Source organism: Mustela putorius, unplaced genomic scaffold (assembly GCF_011764305.1).
Source record: "Mustela putorius furo isolate JIRA1106 unplaced genomic scaffold, ASM1176430v1.1 tig00003871_pilon_pilon_pilon, whole genome shotgun sequence".
NCBI classification, from domain to species: Eukaryota; Metazoa; Chordata; class Mammalia; order Carnivora; family Mustelidae; genus Mustela; species Mustela putorius.
This window is the reverse complement of record NW_025422023.1, coordinates 3631272-3653047: the sequence shown is the minus strand read 5'-3', so window position 1 is coordinate 3653047 and position 21776 is coordinate 3631272. Positions and strand designations below refer to the sequence as shown.

At 39.8% G+C, this 21776-nt stretch overlaps 1 protein-coding gene across 2 annotated transcripts in view; it reads left to right on the top strand.

Moving 5' to 3' along the window:
- UNC5C (unc-5 netrin receptor C) overlaps nt 1–21776 on the top strand; it is a 360754-nt gene that overhangs the window by 270195 nt on the left and 68783 nt on the right. For both annotated transcript variants that reach the window (XM_004756034.2, XM_004756033.2), the window contains exon 5: nt 20675–20855. In XM_004756034.2, the coding sequence (XP_004756091.1) occupies nt 20675–20855 (181 nt within the window). The remainder of the gene's footprint in view (nt 1–20674; nt 20856–21776) is intronic.

Here is a 21776-nt window from a genome sequence, read left to right as displayed (position 1 = left end):
AATTGGAGCCAAACCCTATGTAGTAAAAGTCTCCAGAAGGCTATTAGCTATGGACATCTTTTAGAATTGCCAAGGCCTTACTAGTCAAAGTGTGATTAGGTGTAAATTGTCTGTATAGACATGACCTGGGAACTGATAGAAAGGGAGAATCTCAGGCCCCATCCCACCACACCCACCCCAAATCTGTATTTTTAGCAAGAACGTGAGAACTAGTCTGCATGCAGTACTGCTTCTCCAACGAGGATACTATTGGGATCGCCTGGGAATTGGCGGGATGTGCCGTGATTCTTAAATCCAACAAAGTTTGAGAACCGCTGGTCTAAAGGGCAGTGTTAAAACAAATACAGAAAAACCTTCAAACCTGTCACTTCCAAACTGGTCAGTAAACTTGGCAAACTCCCAGCATCTAACGAATGCTCCTTCTAGAAGCTTGGCTTGGCTCAGTGCGCATTTGATAATCACCCCATAATTGCTTTTCCCATTTGTTTGATTAATGTACCTGCATCCGACGACGCTGGGCTGAATCCCCACTCTCTTAGGGGTACACACTCTTCTCAGCTCTGTTGTGACATTCTCATTTTTGGTGTTCTGACCCGAGGGGCTCCAGTTTGAGTTCAACAGAATAACCTTTTCTGATAGATGTGGGTTTTTCTAGCTAATGGTTGCTGGACTCACTTTTCATGTTGGGTGGCATGTGGCAGGTTCTCTCTGTTAATTAGAACAAATGTGCCAATTATGTTAATGTTTCTCCCGATACCAATCAGTGAATAATTAGACACAACACATCTGTCTTTCACAGGGGAGTAGAATAAGAAAGAAAACTGCAAGGTGCTTTGTTCTGTATTATTGACATAAATGATTAAACAATTCCTTAACCAATCACATTGTTAACAAGTTCATGTATCTAAAGGGCAAAGAGCACCAGTCAGTAGCTTCTTCAAGGGAAGCTGAGCGCCACTCATTGTTAGCAATTTTATGACCAACTATCTCTAAAAAGATCTCTGTGAAGAATTTAATTGATCCTCCTTCCCTTTTTTTTTTTTCAAAGTTTTGTTGTCGTATCAGTAAATCCAGGTATGTCATTTACCCTGAACGACAAAAAGAAACATGTTCTTAAGTAGAAGTATTTAAAATTCTCAAAAAGGATTCAGCTTTATTGATAGAAAAGATAACACTGAAAAAAATCACAAAACTCAGCCTGTAGGATTATGTTGAAGGTGTTCTAACAATACGTGAATCACCAACAGATTTATAATTTGTTATAATTTCTGCTTATGTGTCTCCATGTACCTTAACTTTGGAAGCTTTCTGACTATTGGAAAAATTTATTTTGCTACTGTTACATTGTCCTCTGTGGCCCATACATGGCCTGGTTTTACAGAGATGGAGTTTAGCCAAATTATTTCCTAATATAAGTAATGCCTCTACTCTTGTGTTGATTCTGGCAATAGGAAGATGAGACATATGAAACCAACACATGGGTCTTCCTGAAGGTAGTCAGAGCATAGTGTAGGTATGCTTTTCCATAAAGCTTTTTGTGTAAAGTATATGTATTCTAGCAAATATGGTTCATGTCCCTAATGTTTAATAATATTCAACTATGTACTTTTATCATCTAAACACCATCGTTGTTATAATGTCTATATTATTGTGGTTTCAGATATTTTGTCTCCATTGTTGTTTTAAAGACAGTTGGTCAGAAAATAAGAATGGAATTATTTTTTACTATGTTCGGTTATCCAGCAAACTTCTGTTGTAGTGTTCAAGGATTCATTAATACCCAGTGCTCAGAATGGAATTTAGATTGTAAATTATTTTTTCTTACTGTGGCACTGATTTGCTTAAACAAAATGTAAAAATGACTGAAAGCAAACATTTACTATATTTGGAAATAGTTATGATTGCTAATACTAGTTAGTGCCAGGAATTCTGAAAGAGCCCCTGATAAATGCATTGTCCTGGGACATATTCTTTGTGCCTGAGAGCTGGAATGGATGAGGCAACACGGAAGAGGGCATGGTTGTTGATTTATTTTTATTTCATCATTTTGTCCAAATATTTGTGTTTTACTTTTTAAAGTAAAACATGAACATAGTTAGACTTTGCATAATTTTAGTAGCAAACCATGAAACAAATTACTTAAAGATAAATAATGTTTGAAAAATAATTATTTTGTGTATACACAAAATTTATTTTTATTTTATTTATTATTATTATTAATTTATTTTTATTTATTTATTTATTTAGATTTATAAACACAAAATAATTTTGTGTTTACTCTTAACATTAGAAGTTTGGGGTTCTGTTTTAGTTAGGTAGCTTAGCTTTTATGATGCTTAATTAGAAAGAGGGAAGGGGAGTGAATGAAGGTGAGAAAATGAGTGTGGGAAGTAAAGATTAAACTGGAGATTAGAATTTATCCCATATTTAATTATGAGCTACGAATGGATAATCCATTGGGAATGTAATCCACTTTTCTCTGCCTTTGCTGATGATATAAATCAAAAATTAAATTTAAACTGAAGAATAAAGTTTTTAGGGGAGAGAGTTGAAACATGAGGTTGTTGAATACTGAAATGCCTGTTCAGAAAAGGTTTTGCAAGCCTGAGCTGTTGACAAATGATCTCCATGTTTTGCTGCAAAACTTTTTTTTTTCCCTGACAGCACTTATATAGCCAATAGTTCTGAATTTTATAAAATATCAGTAACAGTAAAGCTATAAAACCATGCATCTAGGAGACATAAAAAGCAGTTGATTCTTAAATCACACCACACACAGGAAGAGATGGCAGTTTTATATATCTTTCCAGGGAACACACAATATGGGGTCACTCTGCCCCAGTCCTGAAACTTATAATCAAATTGGGAATCACTCATCTTCATTAATAAAATCATGTTAGTGTTTTGAGAACTCTCTGCCAGACTGAAAGCATCAATAGAACTGAAAGACCTAACTGTTGAAGGGATTTCTAAACATTTTATCCTCCTAGAAGAGTTGGGAACCAATTCTCCTATAGGAAGGCTAGAAATATGACCTCTCTTTTGGTACATACACTAGAAGGGACTGAAGCTGTAAATAAGAGGAAACTTTCCTCACTGGGAGAGTTGTATGAATGAAGACTTGTAAACTAATACCAATAGCCCCATGCAGTGGAAATTAAAAGAATTCTCCCAGTTTTTGTTTTTCCTGATTAGTAGTATGAATATGAAGATATGTACTTCTTAATAGAGACACTAAGGAACACTGAATCATCAACATTTCAAATACATTTATGCAGATACAGCTCTGTTTGGGGTAAACTCAATCTTAGAGAAGAAGCAATTAAATTAAATTTATCACTTGCCTCCTAATTCCAGGTGCTTTCCCTTCCATATCTCATTAAATCCTCCTACAACGCTAGGTGGGATGGTCCTCCCCTCTGTACATGTGAACATCGTGCTTCTGGGAGCTTCCAGCCTACGCAAGGCTGCAAATGTAGCAAGTGGGAGGACCTGGCTACAGAGCCAAGTCTGGCAACTCCGAAGTCCATATTTTTTCCTATAACAAAAAATAAAATAAAATAAAATAAAAGCCTTATGGACTGTATGTTTTGGAAATTCAGTTCATTAAAATTACACAGATTGTGTGTAGCTCTGTTTGATTGATTTTCATGAGCTAATCAGATAGTATCCAGACAAAAATATCTTTGAGGGGAAAGTCATTTATTTAAAAAGTGTTAGATCATCTCATCAGTTTTCCAAAAGTAGGATAAAAATGTTGGTTTTTGTTGTTCGTTGTTATTATCTACACACACTTCATTTTAAAAATGAAAATTTTTGAATGTGAAAGAAAAATTAAACTCAACTTCTGGTCCATTTTTTTTTTAGAAAAATGTCAATAATTTTTAAACATATTTCATTTGGTGATGTTCAGGAAATTTCTTGCAAAATATTTTCCTAAAATGAAATTAATTGGTATGTCTCTCTCTACTTTCTCTCATTCTCTCTCTCTCTCTGTCTTTATGTATATATAAACAGAGAGAGAGATAGATAGATAGATAGCATAAATACACACACACACACACTTGCCCAGGTCACATGTTTTTCATTTGCTTGTTTATCATAGTAATGTTTTTAGTTCTGTGACAGGCAGTATTTTGCAGTACCTAGAAGTCATATTTCAGCTTCTAGAAATCAAAATATATGCATTGCTAATCATCGATAGAATCCAACATTGTGATTGTCTAAAACTTTGAAAGTCGTAATTATTAAATATTTTGTCTGATTTTTAGTACCTGCAATAATCCTCAGTGTATAATAGCTGTTCGGGGGTACTCAGTGAGTAAACTAATTTTAGGTAGATCTTACTGAGTTTTATGCATCCCATGTCTTTGTTTCTTCTCTCTGAATGTGGCTACATATCTCAGTTAAGAGAATGCCTCTTTACATAAACTTGCTGCTTCATAGCAGTAGTTTTATTTTCTGTTTGGGCACTCATTCATGCCTCTGTTCTCATATTCATTCATTCTTTCACCACACTTCAGTCATGGAGGCTTTATTTCTGCTTCTCAAACAATGACTTTTGTCATTCCTCTTCCCTGTACCTGGAATATCTGGCTCATTATGGTTGGTTTTTTCTAGATATTCATGTCCTAGTGCTCAGTCAGCTCTACAGAGAAGCTTTCCCTGTCAACCAAAAGAAGAGTGAGCAAAATATAGCCTGCAGACCAAATACGGCCCACCACCTGTTTTTGTAGACAAAGTTTTATTGGAATACAACTATGCTTATTCATTTACATATTGTCTATCCTACAATTTAGAAATCTTGACATACAAGACCTACAATACTTAGTATACGACCCTTCACAGAAAATGTTTTCTGACACCTGATCAAAAACACTGTATAACAATTTTTAAAAAAATTTTCTAGCCCTAGGGACATTTAAATTATCCAGTATATTTATATTGTTTATATATTGCCTTCTGTCTTGGGAATTACTTGGAGGGCAGACTTTTCTGTTTGGTTTATTGATGCGTCACAGGTGCCAGGAATAGTGAGGTCATGTAGTAGATACTCAGCAAATATTCATTGGATAAACAATAAATAACATTTTGAACATCTCTGCTAGTATACTGTGCTAGATACAAAACTAGATACAAAACTAAACATATATATTCAGAGATGTTCAAAATGTATCATATTGGAGATATCACATACATATAAGCAATCATGCTGTCCTGAACTCCCAGGTACAAATTACACAAATCATTACAGTACAGTATGACAGATGGTTTGATAAGATTGCTTCAGCTGCACATAAAAGGAAAACAGACAAAAAGGGCTTAAGAATGAAAGTGCCTCCTGAGGTGAATATTGAAGGACAGGTAAAATTCTCTCAACAGAAAAGGAGGAGAAAGGCATTCTGGGTAGAGTGACAGAAAATGCAGTGAGTGGCCATGTTAGTGATGATCCCATGCTAAGGAAACTTCAGGAAGCTCATATGTCTAGAGAGTAGTAGTAAGTGATCAAGGTGAAGCTAGAGCAATAATTGAGGGCACTTGTAAAAGATTTCATGTGAAGTTTGGATTTCAACCTAGAAACAGTGACACAATGGAGAACATTTTAACTGAAGTTACTGTTTTTAAGATTTGTTTTTTAAGGGCTCCTGGGTGGCTTAGTGGGTTAAAGCCTCTGCCTTCAGCTCAGGTCATGATCCCAGGGTCCTGGGATGGAGTCCCACATCAGGCTCTCTGCTCAGCGGGGAAACTGTTTTCCCCCTCTCTCTGCCTGCCTCTCTGCCTACTTGTGATCTCTCTCTCTCTGTCAAATAAATAAATAAAATCTTTTAAAAAAAGTCTTTTTTAGTAAGAATTGTTGGAATTAAAGTAGTATCACAGTACTTAGGAGTAGAGGTAGAGGAGAGGAGCCAGGTTTGAAAAACCATTTTCAGTATCATTCATAACTGAATAAAATAGTTTTTGAAGAAAGGTACAAGAGGATTCCTGTAAGCTCTGAGTGTAGGATTGGGAGGGTAATGACTCCATAATTAAATAGGAAACCAGGAGGACCACGTTTATGGAGCGGGGGATAATATGAGGAGATACTGAGATCGATTCAACACATGTTATGCTTTTCATTTTTGTTGAGCATTCAGATGGAGTTATCAAGAAAGTAATTGAAAATATGAATGGAACTGAACAAACATTGGGACTGGAGTTAAAGATTTTTTAGTGAACAGCCATGAGGGTGAAGGAGATCACCAGCGCATATAGGCCAATGGTTTCAAACCTGGCTCTGCATTAGCGTTACCTGAAGCGCTTTGAAAAACACCAGGGCCGGGACGCCTGGGTGGCTCAGTTGGTTAAGCAGCTGCCTTCGGCTCAGGTCATGATCCCAGCGTCCTGGAATCAAGTCCCACATCGGGCTCCTTGCTCAGCAGGGAACCTGCTTCTCCCTCTGCCTCTGCCTGCCATTCTATCTGCCTGTGCTCGCTCTCTACCCCTCTCTCTCTGATAAATAAATAAAATCTTTAAAAAAAAAAAAACAAAAACAAACACCAGGGCCTGAGCCCTTCATAAGCTCCATTCAGTCAGAACCTCTGCAGGGGGCCGGGCAGGGGTGGGGCAAGAACAGGTCTTACAACCTCCCTGGGTGATTCTGATGTACCAACTTGGGAACTACCGCTATAAAATTAAAAGGAGAGAAAATGAAAGAGAGAGCCCTGCATAGGACAATGTGAGCCATGGTGGATAAAATGAAGGGACCAAGGAAAGAGGTTTGGAGAAGGACAGTTAATTACGTGACATGAGAGGGATATAGGGAAAGATGATGCTGTTGGCTTGTTGGGCGGGGCAGCAGGGGAGGCCCCCGGTCACCTCTGCGAGTGTAGTTTGAATGGTGAGCGTGAATCCAGACAGCACTCAATTGAAGCTCAGTGGGCAGAGGAAGAGATGAGGACAGCTTAGCCACCGAGGGACCGAGAGGAGACGGAAGTGAGGCTGCGAAGAGCAGGTGTGTCACAGAGTCATTTCCTTGTTGGTTGGTTTTTAGGATGGATAGGAGACATGGGTGTGTGTGTGGGTGACCTGACACAGAAGGAAGAAACAGCTTTGAGAGGAGTTTATACCTTTGGCCTTATTTGGTCTGTTTAAAAAACAAACAAACCAACAAACAAAAAGACGTATGTCATCTGCTTAGATTAAGCAGGATCACAAAAACATCCAGTAAATATGTTGATGACCTGGGACCTCAGGAAGTCAGAGCGGGACAAAGTGAGCAGTGAGTGCAGCTTTTGAGTGTGAGATTGTGTGAGGAGGAGGTGGGAATTGGCCTCGCAAGTGGGGCAAGCGCCTTCTGCAGAAACTGGCTCTTTTTCCCATTTCCTAACATTTTTCACGAGAGGAAGATGACCTTATTTGTGTTTGCATTTTCCTGATTGAACGTTGAACAAAGTCTCACAATATGAAGATTGCCCTTTACAGAACGATCTCACGTTGCTCACCACCCTTGCTGCGGAGCAGGTTGCCTAAGAAAATAACAGCCCGCAGAGTGTTCAGTTAGATTGAACACAGGTGAGTCATAACATATGGGTATGTGCACAAGGAAGGGGTTTTTTTTTAGGGATAGAATTTGATGGAACACTGTTAGTAAAAAATATGTACATTAAAAATATTTTTAAGTATCTTTCATTTTTGCACTAGATGTTCCTTTCGCTTATTAAACTTAAATTTTACTTTGTAAACGTCTTTGAAACTAGTAAAGACACTAAATCAGATAGTGTTCTATTACCATATATTATGTTCAGGGACCCATTAGTGGCATAGGAGGGCCTCCTTCAATTTTGATGAATGCCAAGAATTGTAATGACCTGATTCGCAGAAGAATTTGTCACCCTGTCATTATAGGCTTTTCCTCTCTCAAATACCACACTAATCTTCCCGATTAGCTTGTCCCCAACTTGGGCCACCCTAGAGGCTTTTATATTCTCATACAAATGTATCTTGGGAACATTGGGATGCAGGAGATGCCTTCATTTTGAAAAGCAGAGGGCACGTTTTCAGGGCAGTTGGTTTTAAGATGAAGTGTATATGAAGTTAAAGATATAAATACAGATTTCCCTTAAATATCTTTTTGTTTCTGCACTCCTTAGAACATTTTTGCATATTGCTGGTTACTTGATTTCCAGCTTGAAATCCACATACCTTCATACTCTTCTTTAAACTGAAAAGAGTTTTCCCTTAGTCGTTTATATGGCAGTGTAATACTTTATATGGTTTAGGTCAAGATGCTATATCTCAGGTCATTTGCATGTAAAGAGAACTCTGTATTGATGGGATTAAAAACTTGCCCCCTCCTAAAGACATTTCAGGTCACTGCCAAAAATTGGGGTGCATCTTCCAAGAGCAAGGATTTTTTCCTGATGCCCCTGAAATCAAAGCACACCCAATCAGTTGTAATGTTGGCTCTGAAAGTGAACCTGTGCTGGTCCTGTTAAGATTGAGCAGGGTGGTGGTGATAATAGAGATTGGGGCTGATGGCCCTTTCCTAGGGTCACACTGCTTCCCGACAGAGCCTAGCTAGAGGCTAGCCCAGGTCCATGTCCTGCAGTAACTAACATGTTCTTGGTGTCCTAGCTTCTGCTAGCTACCACCCTGTGATCTGGAGCCCCCTCCATGGGTGCTTATGTCTGCTGCTCTACAGTGGCTTCCTCCCAGTTCTTGTTTCTGTAGGCAAACAAGAACTCAGGGCTCAGGCAGTCCAGCATCCAGATCTGTGCTCCTCCATGAGCTTTGTAATCCCACACCAGTTACTCTTTCTGAACTTCATTCTCCTCATCTGAAAAATGGGTCTATACATACCTCCCTCACAGAGCAGTCATGAGGAATAGAGATCGTGTATCTAGAGTACCTCGCTCGGTGCCTGAAATACTCCATACCAGCCCATTGGTTTCTCTTTTTTCTCTCCGCACCAACACATTTCATCCTGCTCACCACCTCACTGCCTTCCCAATTTTAGGGCAGGGAAAATGTTCTGCTTTTGAACTCTTTCTTAAAGATTCACACTTGGGACCACAGGGCAACTGTCACCCTAAAGGATGGCAGTTATCCTATAACCACAGCATGAGCCATAATATCTACCTTTCCTTTCCTATTGGACCAGTCCAGCTGCCCCAGAATCTTCTCTGAGTAGAGAGAAAGAGAAGCAGAGAAGAGAGTTCAGGACAGTCACTCCTGAACTGGGGGCCATAGTGAGAGCAGAGATGACCAGAAGGAAACTCCCTCTTTTGGGAACCTGGATAAATGGTTAAATCCAAAGATGTGTTTGCTGTTTTCTGCAGGCGGGGGGGTGGGGGGGTAGGAGGGAATTGGATAGAGACCAGTGTCATTAAAAGAACAAGTGATGACTATATATATATTTTTTTAAGATTTTGTTTATTTGACACACAGAGATAGAGAGAGAGAGCACAAGCAGGAAGAGTGGCAGGCAGAGGGAGAGAGAGAAGCAGGCTCCCCACCAAGCAAGGAGTCTGATGTGGGACTCGATCCCTGGACCCGAGTGTCCATGAGCATGAGCCGAAGGCAGGTGCTTAACTGACTGAGCCACCTGGGCTCCCCAACTGATGACCATTTTATGTTATCTATTCATCACTTCCCCCCTAGCACACAAATGGGTAACCTGTGATTTCTAAGAGCATAATCCAATTTGGAGGCTGCATGGGTCCAAATAATAAAAACAAGAAATGGCTTATTACTAAAAAGAGAGGGAGAAGGGGAGATGGCGGATAGACTGGACATCATGGGGTACCAAGAGAGAAAGGAGTGTGTCCAAAAAAACATATTTCATTAAGTAGACAAATGTAAAATTATTTTCATGTTATGAGGGTTAAGTTGTTTATGGAAAATAAGAATATGCTTGAATCATTTATTCCTTAGACTCTTTAAGAATCTTTTCTTTTTTAGAATATTAGTATTGAGGAACAGCTGGGCGGCTCAGTCAGTTAAGCATCTCCCTCTAGGTTTTGACTCAGATCATGATCTTGGGGTCATGGGATCGAGCCATGCATTGGGCTCTGCAGTCTTCGGAGAATCTATTTAAGATTCTCTCCCTCTTGGGGTGCCTGGGTGGCTCAGTGGGTTAAAGCCTCTGCCTTCAGCTCAGGTCATGATCCCAGGGTTCTGGGATCAAGCCCCACATCGGGCTCTCTGCTCAGCGGGGAGCCTGCTTCCCCCCTCTCTGCCTGCTTCTCTGCCTACTTGTGATCTCTGTCTGTCCAATAAATAAATAAAATCTTAACAACAACTACAACAACAAAAATATTCTCTGTCTTTATCTGTCGCTCCCCCACTCGTGCTCTCTCTCTCTCTCTCAGATTAGTAATATCTTTCAAAAAAAGAATATTAATATTTAACATAAAAACTTGAAACCTGACCAAGTGGCTGGTTCTGTATTTGGAGCCAGTTTCATGAAACCAGTTTTAAGCTGTTCTTTTTCTTTTGTCTCTACATATTATATTGAGTTGTAATTATGACTTAAAAACACATAACAAATATTTTGAATGTTAAAAGAAAAAAGAACAAGCAATGATGACTAACTTGAAGTTGCAGGAAAACACAACTGGGAAACTCAGATAAAATGAAAAGTATAAAAATGTGGGTGGTCTGGGTCTAGGTAAAAGTAATAGTAATATATAAATTGCCTCTCGTTTATGCCTGATTATGAAGTACAAGAATAACTTTCTCAAATTAATCTTGCTAAAATTTCTTTTATTAAAAATCTTTCCTACTCATACTTTCAAGAATGAATCTAGTGTGATGATTTGCTTGTAATCTAAAAAAATTGGAAAATAATATTTATGCAGACTGATTAAAATGCCATGTTATACTTTCTCTAAAGCACACACATGCTAATGACATCTCTAGACATGGATTCACAAAATTTAAATGGAAATATGTATTTAGGTTTAGCATACAAACTAGATTGGCCAATTTAATACTTAATCATTTATATATTGCTAGTGCAGTCTTAAAGAGTTGTAATCTAATGGTGAGTTGATTTTGTCTCAATAAAAAATGTCAGGGAAAGCTAAAGGAATTCAGACATCAAGATACTTTCCTTTTTGTTTTTATTATTTGTATAAATATATTTATTTATTCATGAGAGACAGTGAGGGGTGGGGGGGGCAACGGTAGGGGGAGAAGCAGATTCCCCACAGAGCATGGAGCCTGTGCAAGGCTGCATCCCAGGACCCTGGGATCATGACCTGAGCCGAAGGCACTCAGGTGCCCCAAGGCATCATTTCTTAAATGATTTTATTTACTTATTTGAGAGAGTGCACGAGCAGTGGGAAGGGGCGGAAGGAGAGAGAGAAGCAGACTCCCCATTGAGCTGAGAGCCCAATGCTGGACTTGATCCCAAGACCTCAGTATCAGGTCCTGACCCATAGACAGACACTTAACTGACTGAGCCACCCACGTGCCCCTCCTTTTCGTCTTTAAATTAACACCATTTCTCTGCCCTTTTTTAGAGTAGTTTGGGTTTTTTCCTATCTCCTTTAAATGTATCCTTAATGAATACTAAATAATTTAAGCATGTTTACTGTATGTCAGGCACCGTATGTAATTTGTGTATTAACTCATTTGATCTTTACAAACCTTACGGAATGCATTTGGGGATTATCCCCATTTTATAAATAAGGACCCTGAGGCAAGGAAAAGATGAGGAACTTAACCACGAGAGACACAGAGGTGACAGAGTTCGATTTTGAACCCAGGCAGTCAGGTTCCAGAGCAGCCCTTCAGCTGCTTCTTAAAGGAGGATTTTCTGTTGTACACAGTGGGATTAATCAACAGCAAACATAACAACAGAATATGCAAATAGGACATCCTAACATTGCCCTGTAACTATTTTTATTACCTGTTAATAAATTCCCATTTCTTGATAAACACTTGAGTCAATTATTTCAAATGTGCCCCAAATTATTGAAAAGACTGCAGTTACTGAGTCACAAGGACAGACACGCTACTTTGTCTCACTGCAGTGCTGACAACAAGTTATGGTTTATGGGCAAAGCCTTTTATTGTTTCTGAACTACAACCTATTTTTCTCTCTTCTTGAATGTTTTATACATAGCTAAAAATAACTTCTAACTCAGAAAGACTTCTCCCATGTATAAATCAGATGGTTTGCTAAATGCGAGGGGTGGGAGGAAGCCACATCTCCGGGTGAAATCAACAAACAGCATTGAAATGACCCAAATAAGAACAGAATTCGGAGGCCAGACCAAAGTACTGACTCCTGATGAACCAAGATTAGCTTACAAATAAATAGCAGTGCAACAATACAATTAATTACTATTCCATGCAATAAATTTCTAACACAACAAGAGATTGTTTACTGCTTCTTGGGATTTCACATACAGTTTATGTAAGGAGATTCACTGTGAAATTACTTCAAATGGAAGAATGTCACTTTATCTGATGCTGTTGGGTTCTGGAGACACTGCATGAAAAGGATTTTTTTTTATATATAAAAGATACATTTATAAAGATTTGTATTGATTTCCCTTGCTGATTTAGACAGCCTCTTACATGATAAACAGAATTATTCTCATGTATTGCAAGCACTTATCTGATTTGCCCCTTTCTCCCCTAGCACTTGACACCATGCCTCACATGTAGGTACTCAGTGTTTGTGGAACGAAATTGAAAAAAACAAGGTGCCTGCCTCTTTGTTTATGAAAAATTAAAGTTCTTGGGGAGCTGGATTTTAGGCTCAGATTTACCATGATCACCTAGATTCTGTGTTTACCAGATGAAGTCTGCAATAATTACTCAAACAACCTCTCTTACTTCTCCAGGGGACAAGCAGGTATAATGGGGGTTAGAGTGGAATGCCACTCTCAAAGATCCCTTAGTTAAAACGTGCTGTCCACATGACACTTTAGACTCAGAATTGTTACTGAGACATTGGGGGTCTCTGAGCATAATTCTAGAAGTCCCCTTTTATCTTATGATTTAAGTCCAGTGAGTCATTTGAAGGCCCAGCCAGCTCTGAAGGATTTCACCTTGAGCACTAGAGATTTGTGTTTTTAATCTCCAGTAGGACTTAGTTAGAAGAGATGTTTGAAATGGCCTCACTAAATATATTTAATATTATTTTTTTCCAGTGAGAGCAGCAACTTTATAGAGATCTAAAAATGTGTGTAACAGACTCGATCCCACTTCATGTCTCGTTTCTATTCATATATTCACCAAATACTAACTAAGCACCTACTATATGCCAGTTTAAGGCCCCAAAGCTCAATGTTATATGATCAAAAAATTGATCAAAATTTGTGGAGCTTAAATTCTGGTGGAGGAGACAACTGCTAAGTGAAGTAAGTATAGACTATCTGAGATGGTGAGCAGTGCCACGCCAAAAATACAGAAAAGAGGGTGAGAGATTATGGGCATAGGCAGAGAGAGATGTTGCAGTTATAAAGGTAAATCAGGTAATGACTCACTAAGAAGGTGACAACTCAAGACCTGAAGAAGAGAAAGGAGAAAATCATGCAGATACCTGGGGAGGAGAGAGATGATTTCAGGCAGGTTTCCCAGCAGACTCAATATCCACCAGGCAAGGGCTGCACTGATGTGTGTAAAGACCACCAAAGGTGGCAGCATGCTAAAGAGATGAGAGAAGAGAAAGGGAACAAGGTGATCTCAAGAGAGGTCAGGGTTCCTGGCGATGCTGGGCCTGGTGGGTCCTTATAAGGACTCAGTTTTGGAACAAAGCAAGATAGGGAGCCTTCAGAGAGCTAGAGATGAGATGTGACATGATCCGACTTAGAGTCTGAAGATCACTCTGCTGTGTTGAGAATAGACCGTTGATGGCCAAGGAGAAAAGCAAAGATAAGACAGAAAGTTGCCGCCATAATCTAGGAGGGAAAAGATGGTGGTTTGAACCAGGAAAGGGTGGGTGGTGAAGGAACAGGAAATTGGTCAAATCCTAACATGCTGCTCTGACTTCCAGTGGGCAAAGAGAGAGGTAGAGAGGAGTCAAGGTCAAGTCTGAGGTTTTTGTCTAAGTAACTGGGAGCATAGAGTTGGCATTAACTAAGATGGACAACGCTGTGGGAGGAGCAGGTCTGGAAGTGCAGTGCAGGAGGTCGGTCTTAGACCCCCCAGTGGAGCTGAAAGAAGGCAGTTGGATATATGAGTCTGGAGTTCAGGGGCGGGTCTAGACTGAAGATAAATTTAGTGTGAAAGACCTCTGCATGAGACTGGATGAGCTCACCAAGGAAGTGAATACAGATAGAAAACAGAAAAAAACAAGAGATGCAGGGACAGCCTCCACAGGGGAACAGACTTCTGCCCCGGGAAGCTATGGGAGATGGAGTGAAATAAAACAAAATCCAGGTGCCCTGACCAAGAAAGCAGGTGAGGAGGAGGGAGAAACCAGTAGGGTCCAACCTATGGCTGAGTCCTGTAACTTAAGTACTAACGCCTCACCAGTACATGTCACAAAATGGAAGGGATTGGTGACTTCGGAAAGAGCAGGACAGGTGGAAAGCTGGAGGTGATTGTGCTTTAGGATAGATTCAGCAGAGATGAAGAGGACAGGAAATGGAGGGAATAGCAACAAGTACTCCAAAGCCTTTTGTAAGGTTAGCAAAGAAATTTGGAGGTGACTGCAGGAAGAAATGAGTGGGGAGGGTTTTAAGTTGTGAAAAATACTTGTATGTCTGTATGCTGATGGAAATAATTCCATGTAGAGGGAATATTAATGATTTAAGAGACAGAGAGGAGCCTTGCCCTTGACCAGGCATGAGGGAGTGGGGTGCAGAATATAAATGAGAGGTGGCAAGTGGGAACATGGAAAGCTGACCAGTAACCAGAGAGAGGGTGAAGAATAAGGGTGGGGAGGGGGATAGTGGGAGTTCTGGAAGATGTCTCGTGATTGTCACTTTTTTCAGTGGAGGAAAAATCGTGGTCATCAGCTGAAAGTGAGGATAGAGAGGGAGGTAGTGTTTAAGGAGAGAGGAGAAGGTGTGAAATAGCTGTCTAGAAGGATAGGGCCATGAACAGATGATGAAAATATAGTACAATTTTTTGGCAGAATTAAGGGCCCATTTGCGTTCTGTTATCATGAATTTAAGATGAGTCTACTCGATATGGCTGTGCCCAGCCACGTTCTGCTGCAAATCTCTGAAGGTGGTGTCGGGTAAGAGTGGCCAAGTGAGTGCCTTAGGGAAGGAGAGGGATGGGGGAGCTGATGACTACAAAAAAAAAAGCTGAGGCAAGGGATTGTTGAGAAGATGGCCATGGCCATTGAAAAGTGGTGAATAGAGAAGAGGGAACGTGAGAGGGGTGGGAGAGAAGATTGGGAAGTTTAGTAGATTTATGGGTCCTGGTGAGAGTTAGTCACAACAGAGGTCCTAGACAGGGTAAACCAGAAAAACAGGGAAGGGAAGAAAGTGGTGATAACTGAACTTGGGTTTCAGAGGGGTTGCAATTAATGATAAGGACAAGAGCTAGACAGGAGATTGTCTAACTTTGATGTGCATATAAATTCCTGAATTTCTTGTTGAGATGCTTATTTTGATTCAGTAAGTCTAAGTGGACAGACCTGAGATTCTGCATTCCTATCAGGCTTCCAGATTACATAGATGCTTCTTGTCCAGGAATCTCATTTAAGAGACAGCTAGAGTGGTACTCCTCAACCCTATCAGTAAGTCACAGCTCCTGGAGGAGTTTAAAAAATACAGAAACTAGACCAGTCTTGACTGGTGAATCAGGGTTTCTGTGGGTTACATTTAATTTCTCTGGATTGGACATAGAATTGATATATTATGAATCTCCAAATTATTCTACAGTGAGGCCATGATTGAAAGTCTTTGGCCTTTGAGTGTGAATTTCTTAGAGACCAAGATCATAGCAGGAAGGAGGGCCATGTCATTGAGAGGCCAAAATGTTGAAAGTGTCATGTTTGTGGTTATTAAAATCATTAGAAATTATGACAGGAAATGGGCTGGATTAAGTGACTATGAGTCCAGAGGTCTGTAGATGACTACAAAAAAAAAAAAAAAAAAAGAAAAGAAAAGAAAAGAAAGAAAGAAAGAAAGAAAGAAAGAAAGAGGGTGACATAATATGATGGCATGAGATTCAAGGCAAAGCTGTTTGGAGAGAATGGTCTAGAATAGATAGGCCAGAACAAGGAAGACACTTACAGACCTCCCCCCACCGCCAGGATGAGTATATGTTGGATTTGGGAAATCAAACATCCACCACTTGAGAGAACTCCAGAAAAAAACATAGCAGCATCATGAAGGGCTAGATTTTAGTTAAAGAAAAATGAAGAAAACAATCTAAAAAGAGTTTCAAGTTTGGGACTATTTTGCTGCTGCATTCCAAAGCAGCGTGGAAGGCTGCAGAGACTTCTGCAGGGTGGGAGATGGGGAGGCACAGAGCAGTATGGGGATCCTAGTGCAGGCAGTGAGTGATGACCTGAGCTTCTTGTGGATATGTGGTCTCAAAGCAGGACATCGCGGCAGCTGGGAGTACTGGCATGAAGCGAACAGGGGGTAGGGGACTTACCAGAAGCTGGCGGAGCCCACGGCTCACCTCTCCATTCCTATGGCTATTTCTAAGCAGCAGTGAACCCTCTGTTTCTCTAAACAAAAGCATTACGAATGAGTCTGGTATGAAAACAGCAAAACTGAGCTTCTCTGGTTAATCTCAGAGTTGGGGAGGAGGGCCATGTCCCCCACAGAACCCTGGGGGTCTCCACAGTACTTTTGGGGTTCTTCAGGGGCACTCAGAACTCAGGTCATAATCATTGCTCCAGCACTGGCAAGAGATTCAAGAGAAATGCAGAAGGATATTTGAAAGTAAAGATGGTTTACCCAATAATCATAGAGGTCTTTTTAGATCTTGTCAATTGTGGTGATTCCTTTGATAGCTCAGTTGGTAGAGCGGAGGATTGTAGATCTTGTCAATTGTGTATATTGCTCATTTTCTTCCATGTAATAAGCTTTCAAATAAACAAGTTGTTTGCAGTATCCCTTAGGATCTCTTTATGTCACTTATGATCAGGATTATATCACTATTATTAACTGATGTGATTTAAATAGAAGAAACCATAGTTTTCAACAGTCACAGGTTAGGTTGGATTCTCCAGAAGCAAACTATGAGGCCAAGATTTGAATGCAAGAGGTTTTTTATGGAAACATTCCTAGGAGAGAGAACTTTCTAGGTGGGTGGAGCATGCTGGACAGAAAATTAGAAGCCCAGTAGGTGTGGACATGCAGGTGACACCTCATGGAGATAGCTTCATCCTCATCCCGCAGGGGAAGTCTGGAGAATAGCAATTCAGATTCTGACCCCAACTAGACACAAAGCATATTTCCATACCCATGAGACAATGGCTAAGGCACAGGTTGTGAGGCAGGGGAGTTGTGAACCCTTAGGCATTCCAAGACAGAGTCAAGGAGTCTGAGACCCATCTTTCAAAGAGTAGGAATTGTGGATCCTTGAAAGAAAAGTACTATGAGGGGTGCCTGGGTGTCTCAGTGGGTTAAAGCCTCTGCCTTCGGCTCTGGTCATGATCCCCGGGTCCTGGGATCTCCTGGGATCAAGCCCCGCGTCAGGCCCTCTGCTCGGCGAGGAGCCTGCTTCCCCGTCTCTGTCTGCCAGCCTCTCTGCCTGCTTGTGATCTCTGTCTGTCAAATAAATAAATAAAATCTTTTTAAAAAAAAGTACTATGAGCACACACATACGCACACACTCAGTGGATCCAAGACCAACTCAGAGAAGCCCAACAGTGCCTTCTATAAGTAGAAAGCTTTCTTTAGAATGGCATAGATATGCTATATAAAGATTAGATTTAAAAAATTAATGTCTGCTTTCAATCATTATCAATGATAATTAATTATAATTGTTCATTATTGTTAACATTTCATAGCAGTATGGATTTTGCTACCTTCTCTTTTGTGTTTCTAATGAGATCATACTACTATACACATATGGCCAAATTTCTTAAAATTATTGTTTATTGATTTATTTTTATTTAACTACATAAAATAGCAATCTTAAATCTTAAGTTCAAATGAATACATTAGTTTTTGTTTTTTCCCAGAGTATGTGGAATTAATATATTTTAAGTTTAAAAAGAAACTAAAAAAGAAAGATATTTTCTTCCATATTAAAATATTTTATAATTTCATTGATTTTCAATGCCATGTCATGTTATTTTCTTTTTCTTTTAATTTAATTTAATTTTTTTTCAGTGTTCCAAAATTTAGATTTTGAGACAATCCAAGTCAAGAGGGTATGACTCTCTGATCAAATATATCCAAGCATGGACCTGACTCAAAGTGCTGTCTGCATTTGGAAACAAAAATGCATGTTTTCAAGCTCTGCTGTTTTAAATGGAATCCACTCTGTTTCTCACTACCGTAGTGTAAATACCAAGAACCTTTCTCCATTTTTTTTTATTATTATTATGTTATGTTAGTCACCATTTCGTACATCATTAGTTTTTGATGTAGTATTTCATGATTCATTAGTTGCATATAACACCGAGGGCTCATCACAAGTGCCCTCCTTAATACCCATCACCAGGCTCACCCATCCCCCCACCCCCTCCCCTCTAAAACCCTCAGTTTGTTTCTTCTCCCCTTTATTTTTCCCTTCCTTCTCCTAATGCCCTCCATACTATTCTTTATGTTCCACAAATAAGTGAAACCATATGATAATTGACCTTCTCTGCTTGATTTATTTCACTGAGCATAATCTCCTCCAGTCCCATCCATGTTGAAGCAAAATTTGGGTATTCATCCTTTCTGATGCTTGAGTAATATTCCATTGTGTATATGGATCACATCTTCTTTATCCATTCATCTGGTGAAGGGCATCTTGGCGCTTTCCACAGTTTGGCTATTGTGGACATTGCTGCTATGAACATTAGGGAGCATATGACCCTTCCTTTCACTACATCTGTATCTTTGAGGTAAATACCCAGGTGTGCAATTGCTGCATCATAGGGGAGCTCTATTTTTAATTTTTTGAAGAAACAACACACTTTTCCAAAGCGGCTGCACCAACTTGCATTCCCACCAATAGTGTAAGAGGGTTCCCCTTTCTCCACAACCTCTCCAACACTTGTTGTTTCTTGCCTTGTTAATTTTTGCCATCCAAGATCAAAAAGAGGTGGTTCTGTGGTGTAATGGTGAGCATTCTGGACTCTGAATTCGACATCTAAAAGAACTTCTCAAACTCAATTCTCAAAAACAGATAATCAAGTCTAAAAATGGACAGAAGACATGAACAGACACTTCTCAAAACTTCTTTAGTTTTAGCCATATTCAAATGGCTCACAGACACATGAAAAAATGTTCACCATCATTAGCCATCAGGGAAATTCAAATTGAAACTACATTTAATACCACCTTATACCAGTTAGAATGCAAAAATTGACAAGGCTAGAAATGTTTCGCCATTTCAAAATTTATATCACTACAAACAGTTGCCCTTAACTACATCCTCATAGGTTTATTTCAGGATTGTTGCTGGTTTTTGATTCCCCCTTTAAATTGTGGCTTCTCGTCTAAGGATTAGAGAAGTATTATTTTAGAGTGCTGTACCACATCAAACCCACTGACAGATTTAGAGATTAATTTCCAGACCTCTTGTGGTGCCAGCAAAACTCCTTAAGATTTTGAAAATGGCAACATTGTTGACTCTCTACTGCTAAAGATTACTTGTATCCATTATCCCATCACTGCAAAAGAAAAGTTTAAGTGTGGCAAATATAAACGTTCTGCTTTATGGAAAAACCTGTGCATAGAAAAAAAAAGAAAGAGGAAGAAGAAGAATCAATTTATAGAACAAGAAATCCTTTATCCTCCATTAGGACAGCTTATACAGCTGTATCTCCTTCCTTTCAATCCATAAGGATAACATTGCTGTTGCTAAATGTTATTTGCATGAAAAAATAGTTCAGTATTTTTGAACAGTCACATATTAGGTCAGGCTCCCCAGAAGCAAACCAAGCCTAGTGATCCACAAAAAGAGAACTTTGAGAATAATGTATATGCTCTTTGGATTATATTGAAAGTTGATACAAAACCTTTTTTCCTCCAAGTATTTTGGCTTGAAAGCATGTCCAAATATGTGTTTGCTACATTTTAACATAAATGCGTTTTGAGGGAAATTTAATCCATATGTTTCAACAAGGTTTCATGTAAATCATCCAAATGTTGGTTTATTAGAGCTACATGATGTCTAAGATGCCTTTTGAGCTTTTTTAATAGTCTTTACATTCTTTTGTGAAAAGCCGTGAGTAAGTTGCCAAGAGTAAACAAATCAAATAGCAAAGAGCTTTGAGTTCAGTTTGAAATGCTTAGCCTATTATTTTTGATTGGGTTCTGAACTTGGCAGTGCGCATTCCCTGTTCCTGCCCTCAGGGATAAGTGAAAACAATTTGAATGCTGTATTTCCCAATCGGTTAATTGACATTTGAGAATTAATGGAGTACAGACAGAATTGTGTTTGGCAGGTGAGTGATACTTTACGTGACCTCAGAAAGTTACTTCCTCTGGTTTGCAGAAGCTCAGAGCATGGAGAAATGTTACACAAATTATGAAGCGCGTGTAAGGACAGACAGCCGTTGAGGGATCCATACTGGGGATTTCTCTATTTCTCTTTGCATCTTTAGGTGGAATGGTTGAAAAATGAAGACATAATTGATCCCGTTGAAGATCGGAATTTTTATATTACTATTGATCACAACCTCATCATAAAGCAGGCCCGTCTCTCAGATACTGCAAACTACACTTGTGTGGCCAAAAACATCGTTGCCAAGAGGAAAAGCACGACAGCAACTGTCATAGTCTATGGTGAGTGAGCTGTCCAAGTCTCAATCTAGTTCACGTCAAACTATCGTTTCCCGTTTTAATTTAAAATCTCCAGGAGAGTCCCTTGGCAACCCCCATGGCTACTCTCTCCCAGCCTCGGGCTCCGACAGTAAGACTTACCTGCTTCCCTGACACTCATAGAAAGACTAGGCTTGGAAATTCCTAACCCTTGTCAGTGAGCTTATGGGGAAGATGAAGGAAAGCTACCTGGGCACTGACACCAGAGCCAGCAGATGTCCCTGCCTCTCTAAGACTCTCTGTACCCCAGACCCCCCAGAGCTAGAGTTGGGAGATGGAGATGCTTGAGTCATCCTGCTCATCCATCTGGGGATCAGTCAAGTAAAGGAGCTGACCTGTTCCCCCAAACACATCAGATCAACGTTGACTTCCTGGAACTTGCCTCACTCACTCCCTCCAGGGTCCTTAGAGTGAAGGCAAAAACTGCTATGTCCGTGGCCCTCATCCTAACCACGAGGCGAGGTTTAACAGAATGATTTCTTCCGGAAGCTTTCCTTCCACACGCTGCTCCTTTCTAGTCCAGCTCATCTCTGATGGGGCCTCTCCTTTCTCCAGAAATACTCAACAGTTCCGCTCCCAATTTTGCTCTAGCGTGTGATGCTTTTATTTCTCTACACTTTTTAGCACTCACTTGTCTTCCAGGCATTCTATGGGTGGTTTCATTTCCCTAGCTGTGCAGTAAGCTCCATTCTAGATGGAGAGACCACTCTATGCATTTCTCACAGCGTTGGACATACAGAAGGTCCTCATATGCTTGATGATTTATTGTATCAAAGGTCACCTAACAACCCTGGGAAGGATTTTGAGGGTATGCCACCTCTTACATGAGAGGCCTATGTCACACCACCCTCTTAGGGAAGCTTCTCATGGCTGCATTAGTGTTAA